This window comes from Leucoraja erinacea, chromosome 15, assembly GCF_028641065.1.
Source record: "Leucoraja erinacea ecotype New England chromosome 15, Leri_hhj_1, whole genome shotgun sequence".
In the NCBI taxonomy this organism is placed as follows: domain Eukaryota; kingdom Metazoa; phylum Chordata; class Chondrichthyes; order Rajiformes; family Rajidae; genus Leucoraja; species Leucoraja erinaceus.
The window spans coordinates 22,248,023-22,266,304 of NC_073391.1; the positions used below are offsets into that span (position 1 = coordinate 22,248,023).

General features: G+C 39.5%; 1 protein-coding gene across 1 annotated transcript in view; it reads left to right on the plus strand.

The window, feature by feature from the left end:
* nhlrc2 (NHL repeat containing 2) overlaps positions 1–18,282 on the plus strand; it is a 77,275-nt gene that overhangs the window by 27,202 nt on the left and 31,791 nt on the right. The window contains exon 5 of the mRNA XM_055646897.1: positions 3,647–3,776. Coding sequence (XP_055502872.1) covers positions 3,647–3,776 — 130 coding nt within the window. The remainder of the gene's footprint in view (positions 1–3,646; positions 3,777–18,282) is intronic.

Below are 18,282 nucleotides of genomic sequence, written 5' to 3' on the forward strand. Positions count from 1 at the left end.
TAGCTACAATTGGGGTAACTAACTAATTATATGCTTTAATTTCAGGTCCTCCAAGTAAGATTATTTTATATTTGTTTCAGAATGGTTCAATCTATGATAACTGAAAATTTCATTCAGTTCTCTTAATTTTTAAGAAGGTTATGGGCTTTTGACTGTCCTCGATCACAGCTTTTTTGTTATGTCCATAGAAAATCAATAGGGAACAAGATGCTAATTTCCGGGTATGAAAATGGCCATAACCTTTTTATTACTTGAGATATGAAAGTGAATTAGGTGTCAAATTAAACTTATTGTTATGCTTTATCTGATGGGATAAATTGCAGACTTGATTTTTTAAATCTCAAAATTTTGTAACATTGCTACCTTATGGCATACAATATAGATCTAACAGCAGTTTGTTTTTATAGTTAAACTAGTATTATAATGATATAGTACCGTATAGTAAAATGTAGTAGTAAATATTTCGTACAAAAGTTCACATCAAAACTACATGTAGAAGTGTTAGGAGAGTTGACAAAAAGCTTTATCTGAGAGGTAGGTATCAGCCCATTCTTAAAGGAAGTGAGATGGGAAGTTTATGGAGAGAACAATGGGGCTTGTATCCTTAAGGTGAACTTGTAGCTAGAAATGACGGAGGAACTGGAGTAGTGTAGCTATTCCTGCAGTGCGAGCTCAACTTAAGATAATGGTATTTGTCCAGGAATGCATAATGATACTATTTGTACCCTTTCTAAGTTAATACATCTCAATTAGGGTGGTTAAAGAGTATATGAGTTAATCCCAAATGAAAAAAAATTGAAGCACCACCAGAATCAGAAACAGCTTCTTCCTCTCTGTTATCAGGCTTCGGAATGGCCCTTCCATAAGCTAGTGTTCTGGTCAATTCACCTCTACCCCATTGTGGACGGTGAACTTTGTCACTGGAACTGGTGTAGTACAATGCTGAGAACTATATTTTGCACTACGTATCTCCCCCTTTGCTCCATCTATTGAACTTGAACTTGGTTTGATTGTATTTATGCATTGTATTATTGAATGGATAGTATGCAAAATGAAACTTTTCACTGTCCCTCGGTACACGTGATAATAATAAACTAAAACTTAACCTCTGTGATTGATTGTTTTGAAATATGTTTTTGTAGTATTTCATTTTTAGTGGCGCCTCAATCTTTTTTCCCTTTGGGATTAACTCATGTACTCCGATAGCCACCACAATTGAGATTAATTAACTCAGAAAGGGTAAATATATTTCTAAAAAGCCAACCACAATTTTGCCTATTATGTTAACTTCAATATTGTTTTAGAAATATTAATCTGCCAAAGAATTCACAATGCCTGAAATTTGTATTCTTTAATTTACACTCCTTACATGCTATTATGCAGGATTCTGGCATCAGGTAAGTTTTCCTAGTGTCGGTGCCATTTTTGGTTAGGCTAGTTACTGTTAGCATATTTTATTTTGTCTAGATATTTCTTGAAGAATTATTTTGTACCCTTGGGGTGGGCTTTTGATACGTAGATGGTCGTGACAAACATCGGATTAGGCTAGCGACGCCGCAGGGAGTGGTCAGATCGACTGGAGCCAGCAGGAGAGAAATAATACAGTTTTTACCAGTTCAGATAGTAAAGGGCCTGTCCCACTGTACAAGGTAATTCAAGAGTTCTCCCGAGTTTACCCTGATTTGAACTCGGAGAATTACAGTAATAGCCGCTCGTAGGTACTCGGGGCTCTCGTGGACATTTTTCTACATGTTGAAAAAACTTCACGATCTTACCGCGTTTCCCGAGTACCTGCCCGTTAGCGTTACGAGCCGCTAAGAAACGTCCCAAGCTCCGACGTACCCGCTACGTACATTCTAGGTACTTACCACAAGTTTGATTTTTTTTTGAACTCGGGAGAGCTCTTGGGTAAACTCGTATATTGGGACAGGCCCTTTAGAACGGAAAGCTCCAATTTGTATAAGAATAAAGAGGATGTGGTATGTTCACTTCTTTGTTTTTACAACAACTTTAATTAAGAATCAATTAAACTGGAAATAACGACTGGAAATTTTGTTTTTGTTATCAACTGCGTAAATTTGGTCACACCCTGCCTGTGTAGTAATGACAATGGAAAGGATTGAAATTTTCATTACACCTAGTATGCTGCTTGGGACAGAACTTCTGTCTCTCCTAGCTATAGTTAACTATCTCATTTTTCATATTTCCTTACATTACTGAAAGAGACCATTTGGCCCCATGTCAAAGCTAGGTTCTAATCACATTCCTCACTTATCTCTCTGCAAACCTGTTCACTCTCACATGAGCCATCAAGATCCCTCTGCTTTTCCTGCCACTCATCTATACCGGGGCCATTTACAGTACTCTCTGGTTAACTTATTCCCTTCCCACCCAAACCACCCCCTGCCAGGTACCTTCCCTTGCAACTACAGAAGATGCAACTCTTGCCACTATACCTCCTCACTCAACTGTCCAAGGACCCCGACAGTCCCTTCAGGTTAGGCAGAGGTTCACTTGTACTTCCTCCAACCTCATCTACTGTATCCGTTGTTCAAGATGTGGACTCATATACATCGGCGAGACAAAACACAGGCTGGACGATCATTTTGCGGAACACCTTCGCTCAGCCCGCGTGAACCAACCTGATCTCCCGGTTGCTGGACACTTTAATTCTCTTTCCCATTCCTACAAAGACCTTTCTGTCCTCGGTCTCCCCCATTGCCAGAGTGAGGCTAAATGCAAATTGGAGGAACAGCATCTCATATTTCGCTTGGGCAGTTTACAGCATTCCCGGCATTCCCTCCATCTCTCTATCCCTCCCCCACCCAAGTCGCACTAGCTTCCCGTTTTCACCCTGCTAACAGCTTACAATGGCCTGCTTCCTTTATCATCATTACTTTTTTGCATATCTTTCATTCATTGTTCTTTATCTCTCCACATAACCATATATTTCTCTCGTTTCCCTTATCCCTAACCAGTCTGAAGAAGGGTCCCAACCCGAAACGTCACCTATTCATCCTCTCAAGAGATTCTGCCTGTCCCGCTGAGTTACTCCAGCTTTTTGTGTTTATCTTCAGTTTAAACCAGCATCTGCATTCCTTCTTACATATACAGCAGTCAGTTAATCTACAAACATATCTTTGGGATGTTGGAGGAACTCAGCCCAGGGAATCTCCCCTGAGATTACCTGAGGTGTGGATTAAACTAAGATTATTGGAACTATTCAGCAATAATACTAATTCTTGCACCCAGTATGTCAAAGACAACGGTCCCTGGCCAGCAGAACTAAACTCTTACTTGACCTGAAATCCAAAAGGAATACAGTGGACAATAGGGGCTGAAATTTATGCATTGTGTTCTGATGCATAAGGGCTTCCATCCTGTGAACGTGACCCGTTTATTATCATATGCACACACGGTGTTATTCATGCACTCTTACTCTCATGCTGATTCACTCATTTATAGTATCCTCAGATTTACACAACCTGCTGTAACGTTCTGTCAAGTACGTTTTAAAAAAGCAATTGCACAATTATTAAAATGTCCCCTCTAAGTGTGAAATGTAATGGGCAGAGTCAATTGTCTCTAATTTGTACGTAGACTCGCTGAAGATATGGATTTTGACTGACATTATTTCCTGGTTTAGATTGACCTTACAACTGAAAAGGTGAGCACCATAGCAGGAACAGGAGTTCAGGGAACTGACAAGGAAGGCGGCAAAATGGGAGTCAAACAATCGATAAGTTCACCGTGGGATCTAGCTTTTGGCTCTATTGGTGAGATTGTTACTTCTTTACAAGCATTATGTACTGCAATCAATTATAAGTATTATTTGCTTCTTTTAGATTTCATGTAATCATTATTGTGTTGAGTAAACAAAGCTATTTCCTGTTTTATTTAATCAGTACAGTGCCCTCCATAATGTTTGGTACAAAGACCCGTCATTTATTTATTTGCCTCCGTCCTCCACAATTTGAGATTTGTAATAGAAAAAAAACACATGATTTTAATAAAGGCCATTTTTATACATTTTGGTTTCACCATATATAAATAGTTCCCCTATTTCAGAGCACCATAATGTTTGGGACACAGCAATGTCATGCAAATGAAAGTAGTCATGTTTAGTATTTTGTTGCATATCCTTTGCATGCAATGACTGCCTAAATTCTGCGATTCATGGACATCACCAGTTGTTGGGTATCTTCTCTGGATTATGCTTTGCCAGTCTTGTATTCCAGCCATCTCTAGCTTATGCTTATTTTGGTGGTTAGTCCCCTTCAGTTTTCTCTTCGGCATATAAAGGGCTCAATTGTGTTCAGATCAGGTGATTGATTTGGCCACTCAAGAATTTACAATTTTTTAGCATTGAAAAACTTCTTTGTTGCTTTAGTAATATGTTTGGGATCATTGTCTTGCTGTAGAACGAACCACGGCCAATGAGTTTTGAGGCATTTGTTTGAACTTGACCAGATAGGATTATACACTTCAGAATTTATTATGCTACTACCATCAGCAGTTGTATCATCAATGAAGTTAAGTGAGCCAGTACCATTAGCAGCCACACATGCCCAGGCCATAACACCCCCACCACCATGTTTCATAGATGAGGTGGTATGCTTTGGATCTTGGGTATTTCCTTCTCCCCTCCATATTTTGCTCATGCCATCACTCTTCATCTTAAGTTAATCTTCATCTCATCTGTCGAAAAGACATTTTTCCAGAACTGTGGTTGCTCTTTTAAGTACTTCTTGGCAAACTGTAACTTGGCCATCCTATTTTTTTTAGTTAACCAGTGGTTTGCATCTTGCAGTGCAGCCTTTGTATTTATGTTCATGAAGTCTTCTGTGAACAGTGGTCATTGACAAATTCACACCTGACTCATGAAGAGTGTTTCTGATCTGTCGGTCAGGTGTTTGAGGATTTTTCCTTACTATAGAGAGAATTCTTCTGTCATCAGCTGTGGAGATCTTCCTTGGCCTGCCAGTCCCTTTGCGATTAGTAAGCTCACCAGTGCTCTCTTTCTTCTTAATGATGTTCCAAACAGTTGATTTTGGTCAGCCTAAGGTTTGGCTGATGTCTCTTACAGTTTTGTTCCTGTTTCTCAGTCTCATAATGGTTTCTTTGACTTCATTGGCACAACTTTGGTCCTCATATTGATAAACAGCAATAACAGTTTTCAAAGGTGATAGAAAGACTGGAAGAAAGACTAGGTGCTGAGAGCTCTCTTATACCCGCATTAAGGAGGCAATTAATCACACCTGAGCAATTACAAACACCTGTGAAGCCATGTGTCCCAAACATTATGGTGCCCTGAAAAGAGAGAGTGGGGTGTAATTTCTACATGGTAAAACCAAAATGTATAAAAATACCCTTTAATAAAATCTGACTGTGCACGTTAACCACATGTGATTTTTTTTCTATTACAAATCTCAAATTGTGGAGTACAGAGGCAAATAAATAAATGATGGGTCTTTGTCCCAAACATTATGGACAGCACTATATATTTTAACATTTCACTGAATCACAGCTGCCATAAGTGAATGTTATCAATTCACAGAAACAAACAATTCACTCCTTATCTTTATCCCTTTTTTAATTAATTCATCATCAGCTATAATTCATTGAGGATTCCTTCCCTTAAAATCACATAGAAACATAGAAAATAGGTGCAGGAGGAGGCCATTTGGCCCTTCGAGCCAGCACCGCCATTCATTGTGATCATGGCTGATCATCCCCAATCAATAACCCGTGCGTGCCTTCTCCCCATATCCCTTGATTCCACTTGCCCCTAGAGCTCTATCTAACTCTTTCTTAAATCCATATTAGCATCTTGTTCCTTTACATGTGAGAAGCAATACAAAGGAAAAACCGCGCCATTCAATTAAAAAGATATTGGTATTGTCTGTAGCCATGGGTGGTTCTGACTGGAGGCTCATGAACAGGATCAGTGCTGGGGCCTCTGTTATTTGTAATACATAGTAATGATCTTGCTGAAAATGTATTTGGTCTGATCGGTAAGTTTGCAGATGTAGTGAAAATTGGTGGAGTTGTGGAAAGCAGGGAAGGTTGTCAAAAGAAACAATAGAATATAGACCAGTTGAACATTTGGACAGAGGAATGGCAGACAAGTGTGAAGTTCAGTATTTTGGGAGGTCAAATGAAAAAGGAAAGTACAATGAATGTCAGGAGGATGTACAGAAGGACCTTGGGGTGCAGTGTGTACCTCCCTGAAAGTAGCAAGACAAGTGTACAAGGTGGTAAGGGAGGCTTGACTTAATTGCTCGAGCCATTGAGTATAAAAGTTGTCAAGTCATGTTGTATTTGTCTAAAGCTTTCTGGAAGTGGCGGTTCTGCCTTTCAGCTGCGGCTCGCCTGCAGTCCGTTTGTCTTTTTTTTTTTGTTTTCTTTTTGTCCTGTTTTTACAGTTTATTTCGGTTTGTTTAGTTGTGTATTTGTGGGGGGGGTGGGTGTACCATGTTTTTTGACTCTTCCTTCGGGGGGGGATGCGACCTTTCTTGCCGTATCCCCCGTCTCCGTGTCCGTCTGCGCTGAGGCCGATCGCCGAGCTGGCGGCCTCCAACTGGGACCAACCTCGAGGCTCCAGAGGCAGAGCCAGGACTTACCAACGCGAGGCTGGCCGACTTCGGGGCTGTGGTTGCGGTGCGACCCGACTTCTGACCCGACTTTGGAGCCTCGGAGGCTCGGCCGTGGGCCAGTGGACGACATCGTCGGGAGCTCACAGGTTGGTGACCTGTTTTTCCAGAGCTCCCGCAACTGCAGCTGCGTCCGCTGGACTGGAGGGCGGCAGCTTCGGCAACTTCAACCGCCCCGGGCCGCGGAGTTTGAACCGGCCCGTTTGCGGAGCTCGGATTCAGCCGCGGGACTTGCACACCATCACCCGGTGGGGTCGCAACATCAGAGGCTTGGATTGCCTCAGCGCAGAGGAGAGCGAGGAGGGAAGAGACAATGACTTTGGGACTTTAAACTGTGTTGAGTGTTTGTTTTGTTATTATTCTATGTTATGACTGCAGGCTGAACCATTTTGTTGCACTGAAAAGTGCAATGACAATAAAATTGAATCCAATCCAATCGAAATGACATTTTTTGAGTACTATGAGCATTGCCGGTTACTACACCATAAAAAGGATGTGTAGGATTTGGAAGTAGTGGAGAAGAGGTTCACAAGGATGTTACCTTGATTGGAGTATATTAGATCTAGGGAGAGGTTGGACAAACTAGGATTGGTTTCTCTTGTGTATCAGAGGCTGAAGGGTTATCTGATGAAATCCAGAAAATTATGAGAGACATAGATAAGGTAGATAATCAGAATATTTTTCCCAGGATAAAAATGTTAACTTTTTTTTAATGCTTTGAATAGATGTGTTTTTTGCAGAGTGGTAGGTGCCTAGAACATGCTGCCAGGAGAGATGGCAGAAGTAAATACGTCAGTCTTCTCTTAAAGACATTTAGACAAACACATGAACAGGCAGGGATTAAAGAGATACAGTTCATGTGCAGACAGATTGAATTAGTTTAAGTTTGCATCATAGTCAGTGTAGACATTGATCCATGTTCCCCTGCTGTAAGTTACTGTGTTCAATGGAAGTGGAGGTAAATAATTAATTAGTGGAATAATAAACAAGAAAAGCAATCCAAGACTCATGCTAGAAAGAGATTAGTAAGTGTATCTTGTATAATAGCACAGGATATGCATACATGTTCCTATTTATCAGTTATCATTTTCATGTCATCCAGGCTCCTACGCACCTAAAATAATGGCAAGTTATCATATCTATTTGTAGACATAAAGCAAAACACATGTGGAGGAAGTTCAGAAAGCTTATAAATCCACAAAACATATGCCAGCTCAAACTCATTTTCGTGTATTCGATGAAAGCCATCCTTGCACAAACTATCATTGCTTCTGTAGTGGCTTTGTGGATTACTGAAGTATCACCAATGCCAATTAATTACTAAAAACATAGAGCCCAAAATGTGAATAGGTGTGTCTGAGTAAGTTGTCCCATAGATTTGTGATAATGTCAGCAAAGCTGTTTAAACTCTTTTTATATCAAATTGTAGGTGTCATTATTAGAGATAAGTATTTGAGAATTAAAAGCCAATCTGAGAATCTGTACTTTAGCACCGTTAGTGAATAAATGCCACGTCTCCGTGGAAAACACTTTAGTGAATTAGATATTACTTTTCCTTGAAGGAATGAGAGCAATGAGTTAATTCTGGTACTGATTTAATAATTCAAATTACTGCTAGATTTAATTTCTATTCTCTTTTATTTAAAATATCTTTATTGAAAGACATTTGGATAGATGCATGACCAGGAAGGGCTATGGACCAAATACAGACAAATGGGACTAGACCAGAATGACAACTTGGTTGGCATATTGGCAAGGTGCGCCGACCGCTGTTTGTATGCTGTACATCTCCACGACTCTACTTCCCTCTTTTGTCTCCTCCAAAATATTTTCCTTGCCTTGTTCTACTCTTTATCGAAAGACTGTTGCTCTCATGTTACAACATTTTGCAGTTCTCTTGAGAGCAGTGGCTGTGAACAGCAATTTCCCCTCTTTAATAGAATCCTAGTCCACAGTGTACAGCATTATCAATCAGGATGGGAGAGAAAGCAGGAAGTGACTCGGGGTGAGGCTCTTCAGCACTGATTTGTTTTGTGGATAGTGGCCCTTGAATTGCTACTGTTAGAATGCATGTTGTTAACTTTCCAGAGATTAGGAATTTGTCTACTGAAACCCTGTTACTCTAAAGTTTTAATTGCGTGTGAACAAGAACAAAGACGCCACAGGGTCAGGAAGACTGAATGTTTCCTTCTAGTTTATTATCTGCGACCGGCTTCTGGTTTTTTGCTTTTGAAGGCATATTTATCTCAATATCTTGCATGCATGAACATCAAGGAATATTTGATTTTTTGTTTGTATCGTTAACGGAAGCATTTGTAAAGTGTTTGGAATGTAGAGTAATAACTAATTTAGATTAAGACAAAGGTTTATGTCAAAAATCTTGTCCAACATAGAACACCATAGCCATAGCAACCTGGAGTAATTCTATTAGCCTAACATTACTTATTCTCTGAATGAGTCTTAATAGAATTTTAAAGGGATGGAAAATCTTTCTTTTAATATTGTTGTCTTTCTAAATCAATACACACATAATCTCAAAATAAGAGCAGTTTAAAAGGGTATTAAATTATTAGCTTTCATTGCAAAAGGATTTGAGTATAGGAGCAGAGAGGTTCTACTGCAGTTGTACAGGGTCTTGGTGAGACCACACCTGGAGTATAGCGTACAGTTTTGGTCTCCAAATCTGAGGAAGGACATTATTGCCATAGAGGGAGTGCAGAGACGGTTCACCAGACTGATTCCTGGGATGTCAGGACTGTCTTATGAAGAAAGACTGGATAGACTTGGTTTATACTCTCTAGAATTTAGAAGATTGAGAAGGGATCTTATAGAAACTTACAAAATTCTTAAGGGGTTGGACAGGCTAGATGCAGGAAGATTGTTCCCGATGTTAGGGAAGTCCAGGACAAGGGGTCACAGCTTAAGGATAAAGGGGAAATCCTTTAAAACCGAGATGAGAAGAACTTTTTTCACGCAGAGAGTGGTGAATCTCTGGAACTCTCTGCCACAGAGGGTAGTTGAGGCCAGTTCATTGGCTATATTTAAGAGGGAGTTAGATGTGGCCCTTGTGGCTAAGGGGATCAGGGGGTATGGAGAGAAGGCCGGTACGGGATACTGAGTTGGATGATCAGCCATGATCATATTGAATGGCGGTGCAGGCTCGAAGGGCCGAATGGCCTACTCCTGCACCTAATTTCTATGTTTCTATGTTTCTAATAGGCTTGAAAGTAATAGACTTAAAATTGAGTTTAAAAAAAAAAGGCTATGAATGTGGCAAGAACTAGGGAAAAATTGCCCACTATGGAACACAAGAAGTGGGATAGATATTAAATGATTACTTATCCGTTTTTACTGAGGAAAAGATCATGGAAACTAACAAATTGAGGCATAGGAGTTGTAATGCCTTAAACCAGATACAAATTACCAATCAATCACTATATGATCCCACCTACTTGGCAATTTAACAGCATGGAAGATCTTAATACATGGGACCTTAGTGAGTGATTAAGCCAGTCCAAGAGTGTAGATTCTAGCTCCGTTCAGTACTAATTTACTTTTTCAAATGAAGGTTATTTTTCTGAAACTCTACTGCCAATATTGTTTAAAGATGGCAATTTAGTAGCTAAGTGGGGCCACGTTAAATGTTAAGGTTTTCTCGGTAGTTCTGAGTGGCACGCCTTTGAGTATATATCAAACCAATACACAGGCCACTTCAACACTTGTAGTTGGCACCAGATTAGGTGGAAGAATCATGCTGGAGTGTACTTCTGTATGTAGGCAGTGAGCGAAAGAAATTCCAAGGTCAATTTTGAATCTAGCGGAAATTATGTCTAAGGATAAGGGAACTAAAATTCTCTAGGAGGTACAACCCTGGTCACAACGGGACTGGTCAAGAGTGGTTTATTGTCATATGTCCCAAAACAGAGCAATGAAATTCTTCTTTGCAGCAGCACAACAGATATGTAAATATAGTTATCTGTGAACACCATAATAAACAATGATAAACGCTTGGAATATATATTAAAACATTAACTAAAATGTGGGGATTGGAAAAGTGGTGAATGGAAAAATATATTTCCTCATGCGTTTGTGATCCAGATTAATCATGATGTTAAAAACATGATGGAAGTACCAATTTTTACCCACTTAACTGGGCAGACATTTGGGACTGAAATTAAGCTAGATATTCTGAACTTCTGCTTGTGTAATTGCTAGTCATGGGACACTTAAACATTATTGGATTCCTCACAAATACTTCCTAGTACGGGGAAATTGACTACAGAACGTTTGCCAGATTAATTAGGTACAAATCCACTGTCCCATTAATTTCAACTAAGTAGAAATGGCTGCGTACAGAAAAGTAAGTAAAACACACCTTATTTATTATTTGAATAAATTGGGCACATTTCATAGTTTTTAATGATATTTTAGTGCATCACTGGTTATAATCGCCATTCTCCAGTCAAGCTTACAGAGGCTGTGTGTTATGCTGGGAATTGCCATTATGCTGGAACCCAGAAGAAATTTGAAACAGGACAGACCACCAAGCCCTTCTAGCCTGCTTCCATACAATCTGATCATGGCTGATCAAGAATCAAGAGTGTTTAATTGTCATATGCAACCCAAACAGAACTATGAAATTCTACCCCAAAGCTCAGATCTTCTTCTACCAGACCCCCATAGTCCTCAGTCCACCAGTCTTTTATAAATATATCTATCTCTACTTTAAATGTTTCTAATGAAATAGCCTTTGCATCTCTGGGGTAGTGATTTCCAGTGATTCGGGTACCCTCTGCGAGAAAAAATGTGTATGCAATTTGCTTGCCAGTAGAAGATAGTGCCCATAAATTCATTCCAGGCAACCTGCAAACTTGAAGCAGCTCACCAATCTGGCCTGATTATGGTTTTAATTGTGTATCCACTCTGATTATTTCCTTGTGTGCACATTGTGGTTTGTGAAATCATTTAAGCTTAAGTATTTCATATAGATCATGCTTGAATGATCAACTCTTCCACACCACCCAAATGTCCCATGTACACTCATCCCACCTGCTTGCGTTTAGCCCATATCCCTCTAAACTTACCCTATCCATGTACCTGTCTAAATGTTTCTTAAATGTTGCGATAGTACCTTCTTCAACTACCTTCTCTGGCAGCTCATTCCATACACCCACCACCATCATCTTAAATCTATGATTGTGTGAATTTTTATTTGCTGTAGTAAAATTGCTCGGGCTTCAGTATGGAATGTCATGGCTAATATACTGTACATTGGAAAAGGCCACTGTGTAGACCACCCCCAGAAAAAAGCCGATGCCTTCCTTTCAGAAATTGTTAATCCCTTAGCAATTAACATATCAAATATATTACATAGCCTTCTTTTACAATGTTACCAACAAATTCAACTTAAAATTTGACAAGTACGACAGCCGCATCAGAATTGTGTCTTTAGACACAAGAGCTACAACATGCTGGAAACTGGAGTAACCAACAATCTGTTGGAGGAACTTGGCGGGTCAAACAGCATCTCCGAGGAAAAAATGGAAAGTCAATGTTTTGCAGGATCCTTTTATCAGTTTTGAAAGAATAGAGGGGAGAGCTAGCCAGTATAAAGAGATGAGGTAGGGGAGTAGGGCAAGAACTGGAAAATTATAGGTGGATCCAGGCGAGGAGGTGTTGCTTGACAGATGCGGACAGATGCAGAGGGAAGGGTGGAAATAATGACAGAGGCTGCAGATGATGGGATCTGATAGATAAGGAAGGTGAAGCAAGGAATCAACACAGGAAGGTCGTGCGGGCAAATAGGAATGGTGGGAGAGGGGGCCCAATGAGAAATGTTGATGTGGATAAATGAAGTGGGTGGGGAAGGGGAAAGAAACTGGGTTGTAGTGGGCTAGAATTGAATTGGGAAAAAAAGGGTTTGTGTGAGAGATCCAAGTTAGATCAGAAGGAGAGAAAAAACAGATAACAGGTTACCTGAAATTAAAGAATTCAAGATCAGCAAAAAAAAGACAAAAATTATAAACACCTTAATATTTCACATGCTGCCCGTTTATCTCACTCAATTCTGGCCAACATATTTTTCATTCCAATCACACAATCATTCAATGGTTGTGAGAATTCTGAAAAAACAGGCTATCCTGATGATTGAAGGACGTGTATGCTTGTTATATATGACCAATGTTGCACTGTCCCATATATTTTGTAACCATTAGTTACCTATCAATGTGGTAAACTACTCGAAGAATTGACTAACAATTCTCTAGATTCTGCCTGGAATATGGATGCGGGACAGTGAAAAATACCACAGCAGTTACGAACAAAGGCTAGAGAAACCTCCCCCCCCCCCCAACAAGTGAAAAAGATTAACCAGAACATGCATCTGTAGAAGGGTCTCGACCCAAAACGTCACATTCCTTTTCTCCAGAGATGCTGTCTAACCAGCTGAGTTTAGCTTTTTGTGTCTGCCTTTGGTTTAAACCAGCATTTGCAGTTCCCCCCAGCACATGTTCAAAATAATGTAAGACAATGATAGAGTAACAAAAGCAAATATTCCTGTGGCAAAAGGCTCGGTAACTAGAGGACATAGATTTAAGCTGATTGGCAAAAGAACCAGAAGCTTTAAGGGAAAAACAGTTTTAAATGTTTATGATCTGGAAAGGAAAACTTGAAAGGGTGGATGTAGATTCAATGATAACTTTCAAAAAGGAATTAGCTAAATACTTGAAAGGGAAAGATCTGCAGAGTTAAGGGAAAAGAGCACTGAGAGTGACTAATTGAATTGCTCTTTCAAAATACAGTAGGGGCACAGTTAGCTGAAAGGCTTATTCTATGTTGTATCATTCTATGATTGCAATATTAATTTCTATCTTATGATTAAATAGGAAACAATTTATTTAGTTAAGAACCAAAATGTAACTGGCTGAGTCTTGCCCACAGATCTGCTCATGACTTATTATTCCCAATAAGGCACCTGCAACATATTGGAGGTGTCCTTGTGGAATCCACCACAGCTGCATGAACATATACTGATTTCCCAGGTATTTGGCTGGAAAAGAAGCCTGCCAAACCTGTACCACATTATCCTAAAATAGACAAAGTGTTGGAGTAACTCAGCAGATCAGGCAGCATCTTGGAGCAAAAGATGCCCCGACCCGAAACGTCAAGTCTGAAGAAGGGTCCCGACGCAAAACATCACCTATCCTTATTCTCCAGAGAATCTGCTTGACCTGCTGAGTTACTCCAGTACTTTGTGACTATCTATAGTATACACCAGCATCTGCAGTTCTTTGTTTTTACACATTAACCTAACATAGGTATAGTGGGCCACTTCAAGAGAATGTTTATCAGGCATACACAATAGATATGAAGCAGAATAATTAACTTCTTGCGTGTGACAACTTTACAGGCACATTAGATGCAACAACAACAATGAATATATAATAAATTATCAGTTATTCTTAAAAACAGATCCTGATAGTGCAAAAAACAAAATATGTAGAACTACTTAGAAGTGCAATGTCGGTAGTGGTTCGCTGCTGTGGTAGGGTTGTTATTAGGGTGGTACAAAGTGGTTCAAGAATCTGACAGTTGATGGACAGTAGCTGTTCTTGAACTTAGAGGTAATAGTTCTCATGCTCCTGATGATCACAGTGAAAAGTGAATGTGGCCAGGTTGGTATGGGTCTTTGATATTAGCAATCAAAATGAATTGGCAAAATTAGTTGTTGCAGGAAAGGTAAATTAAGTTTTTTATTTGATGTCATTGATAATTTCAATTTTTTAATATGTTTTTGATTTTGTAACACTTTAATATATTTAACATTTATAACTTTAATTTAACTGGCAATAACCTAGTGTGGGGTCTCATGAGATTTGCCAGCCACTCCTTATGCCACACTGATAAACAGAGAGTCAGGCTCCGAGCATTAGGCTGAGTCTGGACCATGCCGGAAGAGGCAAGCTGACTGATGCTCTTTTAACAATTAGAATTAGTTTATTGTTCACCAAAAAAAGCCTCTTGATCTATTTTAAAGAGCTTTAAAAGTTGACTGAACAGCTTCACAGAGAAGGAACATCTGTAAGGAGGCAGTTGAACTGATTAAACAAAACCTCTCTCTCATTCCACACCAGTTATGCCTCTGAGCTAAGCGTTGATCAGTCCTGGCATTGTAGGAATGTATGATAAGAGGAGGAAAGTAGAGGAAAAAACGGTGACTTAGACTCACAAACATTTCCTCTTAATTATACATTTTATACTACCTTCATTTTCAGATGACCTCCATTTTCCCAATTCCTAAATAATTTCACAAAGTCTTACCACTTGTTTATAAAAGGAATACAAGTACGACAGCAGAACATTGTGGAAATCTGAAAATCTCTGCATTAGAAATCAAGCTTATCGGCTATTTTTAAATTATTTAATCAACATTGAAAAATATTTCCAGGGGAAGCTAAGGTTATCCATGATAGGGACACAATAACTAATGCATGTATTCATATGACATGCTTGCTATTTATTTTCTTGAAATAGGGGTTGGTATGAGTTATAGATCTCTATTCTTACACTTTTGGATGCTACTGTTAGGCATTGTTATTGTTTGGTTTCAACCCATTTAAAGATAAACAACTTTAATGGGATGCTTTGTACTTACGACTTTTACTCAACCTGTCAAGAAGTGACAAAGTGCCACTTACACCTGTCTGTATTTTCTTGGATCATTCGATCATATGAGATTGTAGAACCATCTGAAATAGGTATTTATTTTACAATTTGAAGATTAAACTTAGTATAATCTAATAATCATCATGTTACAAAATTCTTACGGGGTTGGACAGGCTAGATGCAGGAAGATTGCTCCCGATGTTGGGGAAGTCCAGGACAAGGGGTCACAGCTTAAGGATAAGGGGAAATCCTTTAAAACCGAGATGAGAAGAACTTTTTTCACACAGAGAGTGGTGAATCTCTGGAACTCTCTGCCGCAGAGGGTAGTCGAGGCCAGTTCATTGGCTATATTTAAGAGGGAGTTAGATGTGGCCCTTGTGGCGAAGGGGATCAGAGGGTATGGAGAGAAGGCAGGTACGGGATACTGAGTTGGATGATCAGCCATGATCATATTGAATGGCAGTGCAGGCTCGAAGAGCCGAATGGCCTACTCCTGCACCTAATTTCTATGTTTCTATGTTTAGTGAAACTAATAATTTGTCTAAAATTAGCTGTGTATATGTTTGATTGGATAATGAGGTGGTATTTAGCCATGGCCACTTAGTACTGTCTGTGAAGATAACAGGGCAAATCTAGTTTGTTATGCCTTCTCATTTAATTTTTAAGCGGATGTTGCGTTTGACTCTTGATGTGAAACGCACTGATTTTATGGATGAATTGTAAGCACAGAAATAATTTGATAACATTATATTTTGTTTTGTACGTTTCTATTTTTATTAGTTCAAAACTTCAATTGAGTTAATAATATTTTTTCATTAACTGTTATAGATCAGAACAAAACTAGAACTGACTTTACCTTTGATATTTTTACCTGCTGAATAGAAATATTTACTTTACAAAGAGCATCCTAAAATAGTTTGACGAATGTTTGAACAATTAAAATATTCAGGTAGGTCTTCCACTATGCAGTTAGCTAGACATTTGCACACCAGCATTTCTTACAAAGGAGGTGTAGCTCAAGTGACAGTGATACATCACTCTCAGACATCAATGCTTTTTATGTTCACTTAGAAAGTGAGAATAATAATGTATCTTCATGGGCCACCTCAGCCCCTGATGACCCTGTAATCTCAGCCTTTAAGGCCAATGTCTGAAGATCCTTCTGGAGGGTGAACCTTTGGAAAGCGTTAGGCCTGGTTGTGTACCTAGCCATGTTCTCAAAACCTGCACAGACCAACTAACTGGAGTTTTCACAAACATCTTTGACCTCTCACTACTACCATCTGAGGACACCACCTATTTTAAAAGGGCATCCATAATGCCGGTGCCCAAGGAGAGCAATGTGTCATGCTTCAGTGACTACCAACCGGTGGCATTCACGTCCATTGTGATGAAGTGCTGCGAGAGGTTGGTTAAGATACAAAACAACTCCTGCACCAGTTACTTCAATTTGTCTACCACCTCAACAGATTGACAGTGGATGCGACTTTACTGGTTTTCTCCTCAGCTCTGGAACACATTTGTCATGTTGTTGTTCACTGACCACAGCTCTGTGTTCAACACTACAGTTCTTTCCAAACTGACCGTCAAACTCAAGGAACTGGCTCTTTGCCTCGTCCCAATACAATTGTATCCTAGACATCCTCAATGGCAACCCACAATCTGTATGGATTGCCAACAATATCCACCAGGTGATCCATTGTGGATCTCCACAGGAGATTTGCCCCATTTAACTTTATTATTTTAACAATCATCAGATTTGGAACTGAATTAAAGAGGTTAAACTTATCCAGGATATTAATGCAGGAGTCTGATATTACTAAAAGCTAAAATATTGAATTTAGTAGGAATTATTTTGTAAGATGGTATTTTGGAGAATAGTCACTGGGCAACAGCTACCCATTTAATCTTTTCAATATGTGCTGCATTTAATTCATCTTTGCAATTTTGTACGTTTTGTATTTGAAGTATTCCCTTGTGAGAACCAAATCTCTACTCAAACCATAACCTAATTGTGTCAGTGTGTGATTGTTTTCCTCCTGAAGATAATATTATTTTGCTACTACATGTGTTCTATCAGATAATAGTTTTGGTTGTGTATAGTTCACAACATCATGCAGCAAGTGATTCAGGGAGCACAACAAATTGTGACAGCAGTAAGTACGGTGGTGCAACAGTAGCTCCACTGCCTCACGGCCACAGAGACCTGCTTCATTCCTGATTCATTCATGTTGCCTGTGTGGAGTCTGCACTCTTTTCCCCCACGTATGTGTCGGTTTCCTCCAGGTGATCCAGTTTCGTCTCGCATCCTAAAGATGTGCTGGTAGGTTAATTCTGTAAATTAACTCTTAGTACTGATAAACTTTAAATGAATTGGGGGGAAGTTGATAGGCACTAGAAGAAAATAAGTTGCTGGGGTGCAAGGAAGTAGAGTGGGGCAGTGGAAATAATGGGATGACTTTGCTGCAAACTGCATGGACCCACTGAACTGAGTGGACTTCTATGTAAGTAAATAAATAGATTTGCCAAGCTAGATGTACCATGTTAAATATGCCAATTTCAAGGGATACAGGGAGGTGCTGTGGTAGAGTTATGTCATAACTCTACCACAACCCAGGTTCAATCCTGACACTTGGCCCTGGCTGTGTGGACTATGCATGTTCTCCATATGTTTGTATAGACATCTCTAAGGTATCCTATTTTCCTACTTCATCCCAAAGACATGCAGATTCCTAACTGGCCATTCTAATTTGCTCTTAGCATTTTGGTGAGTGGTACAATTTGTGGGAGAGTTGATGGGGATGTGAGAGAAAAAATTGAATGAAGGTAAAATGCGTGATTGCTGGTTAAGACAGACGTGGTGGGCTGAAGATCTGTTTCTGTGTTTATAATGGTTCTATTGCAGAATTTATTGAATTTAGGAATGTATACAAATTCTATGTGGGCGTTATGGTCAGGATAAGTT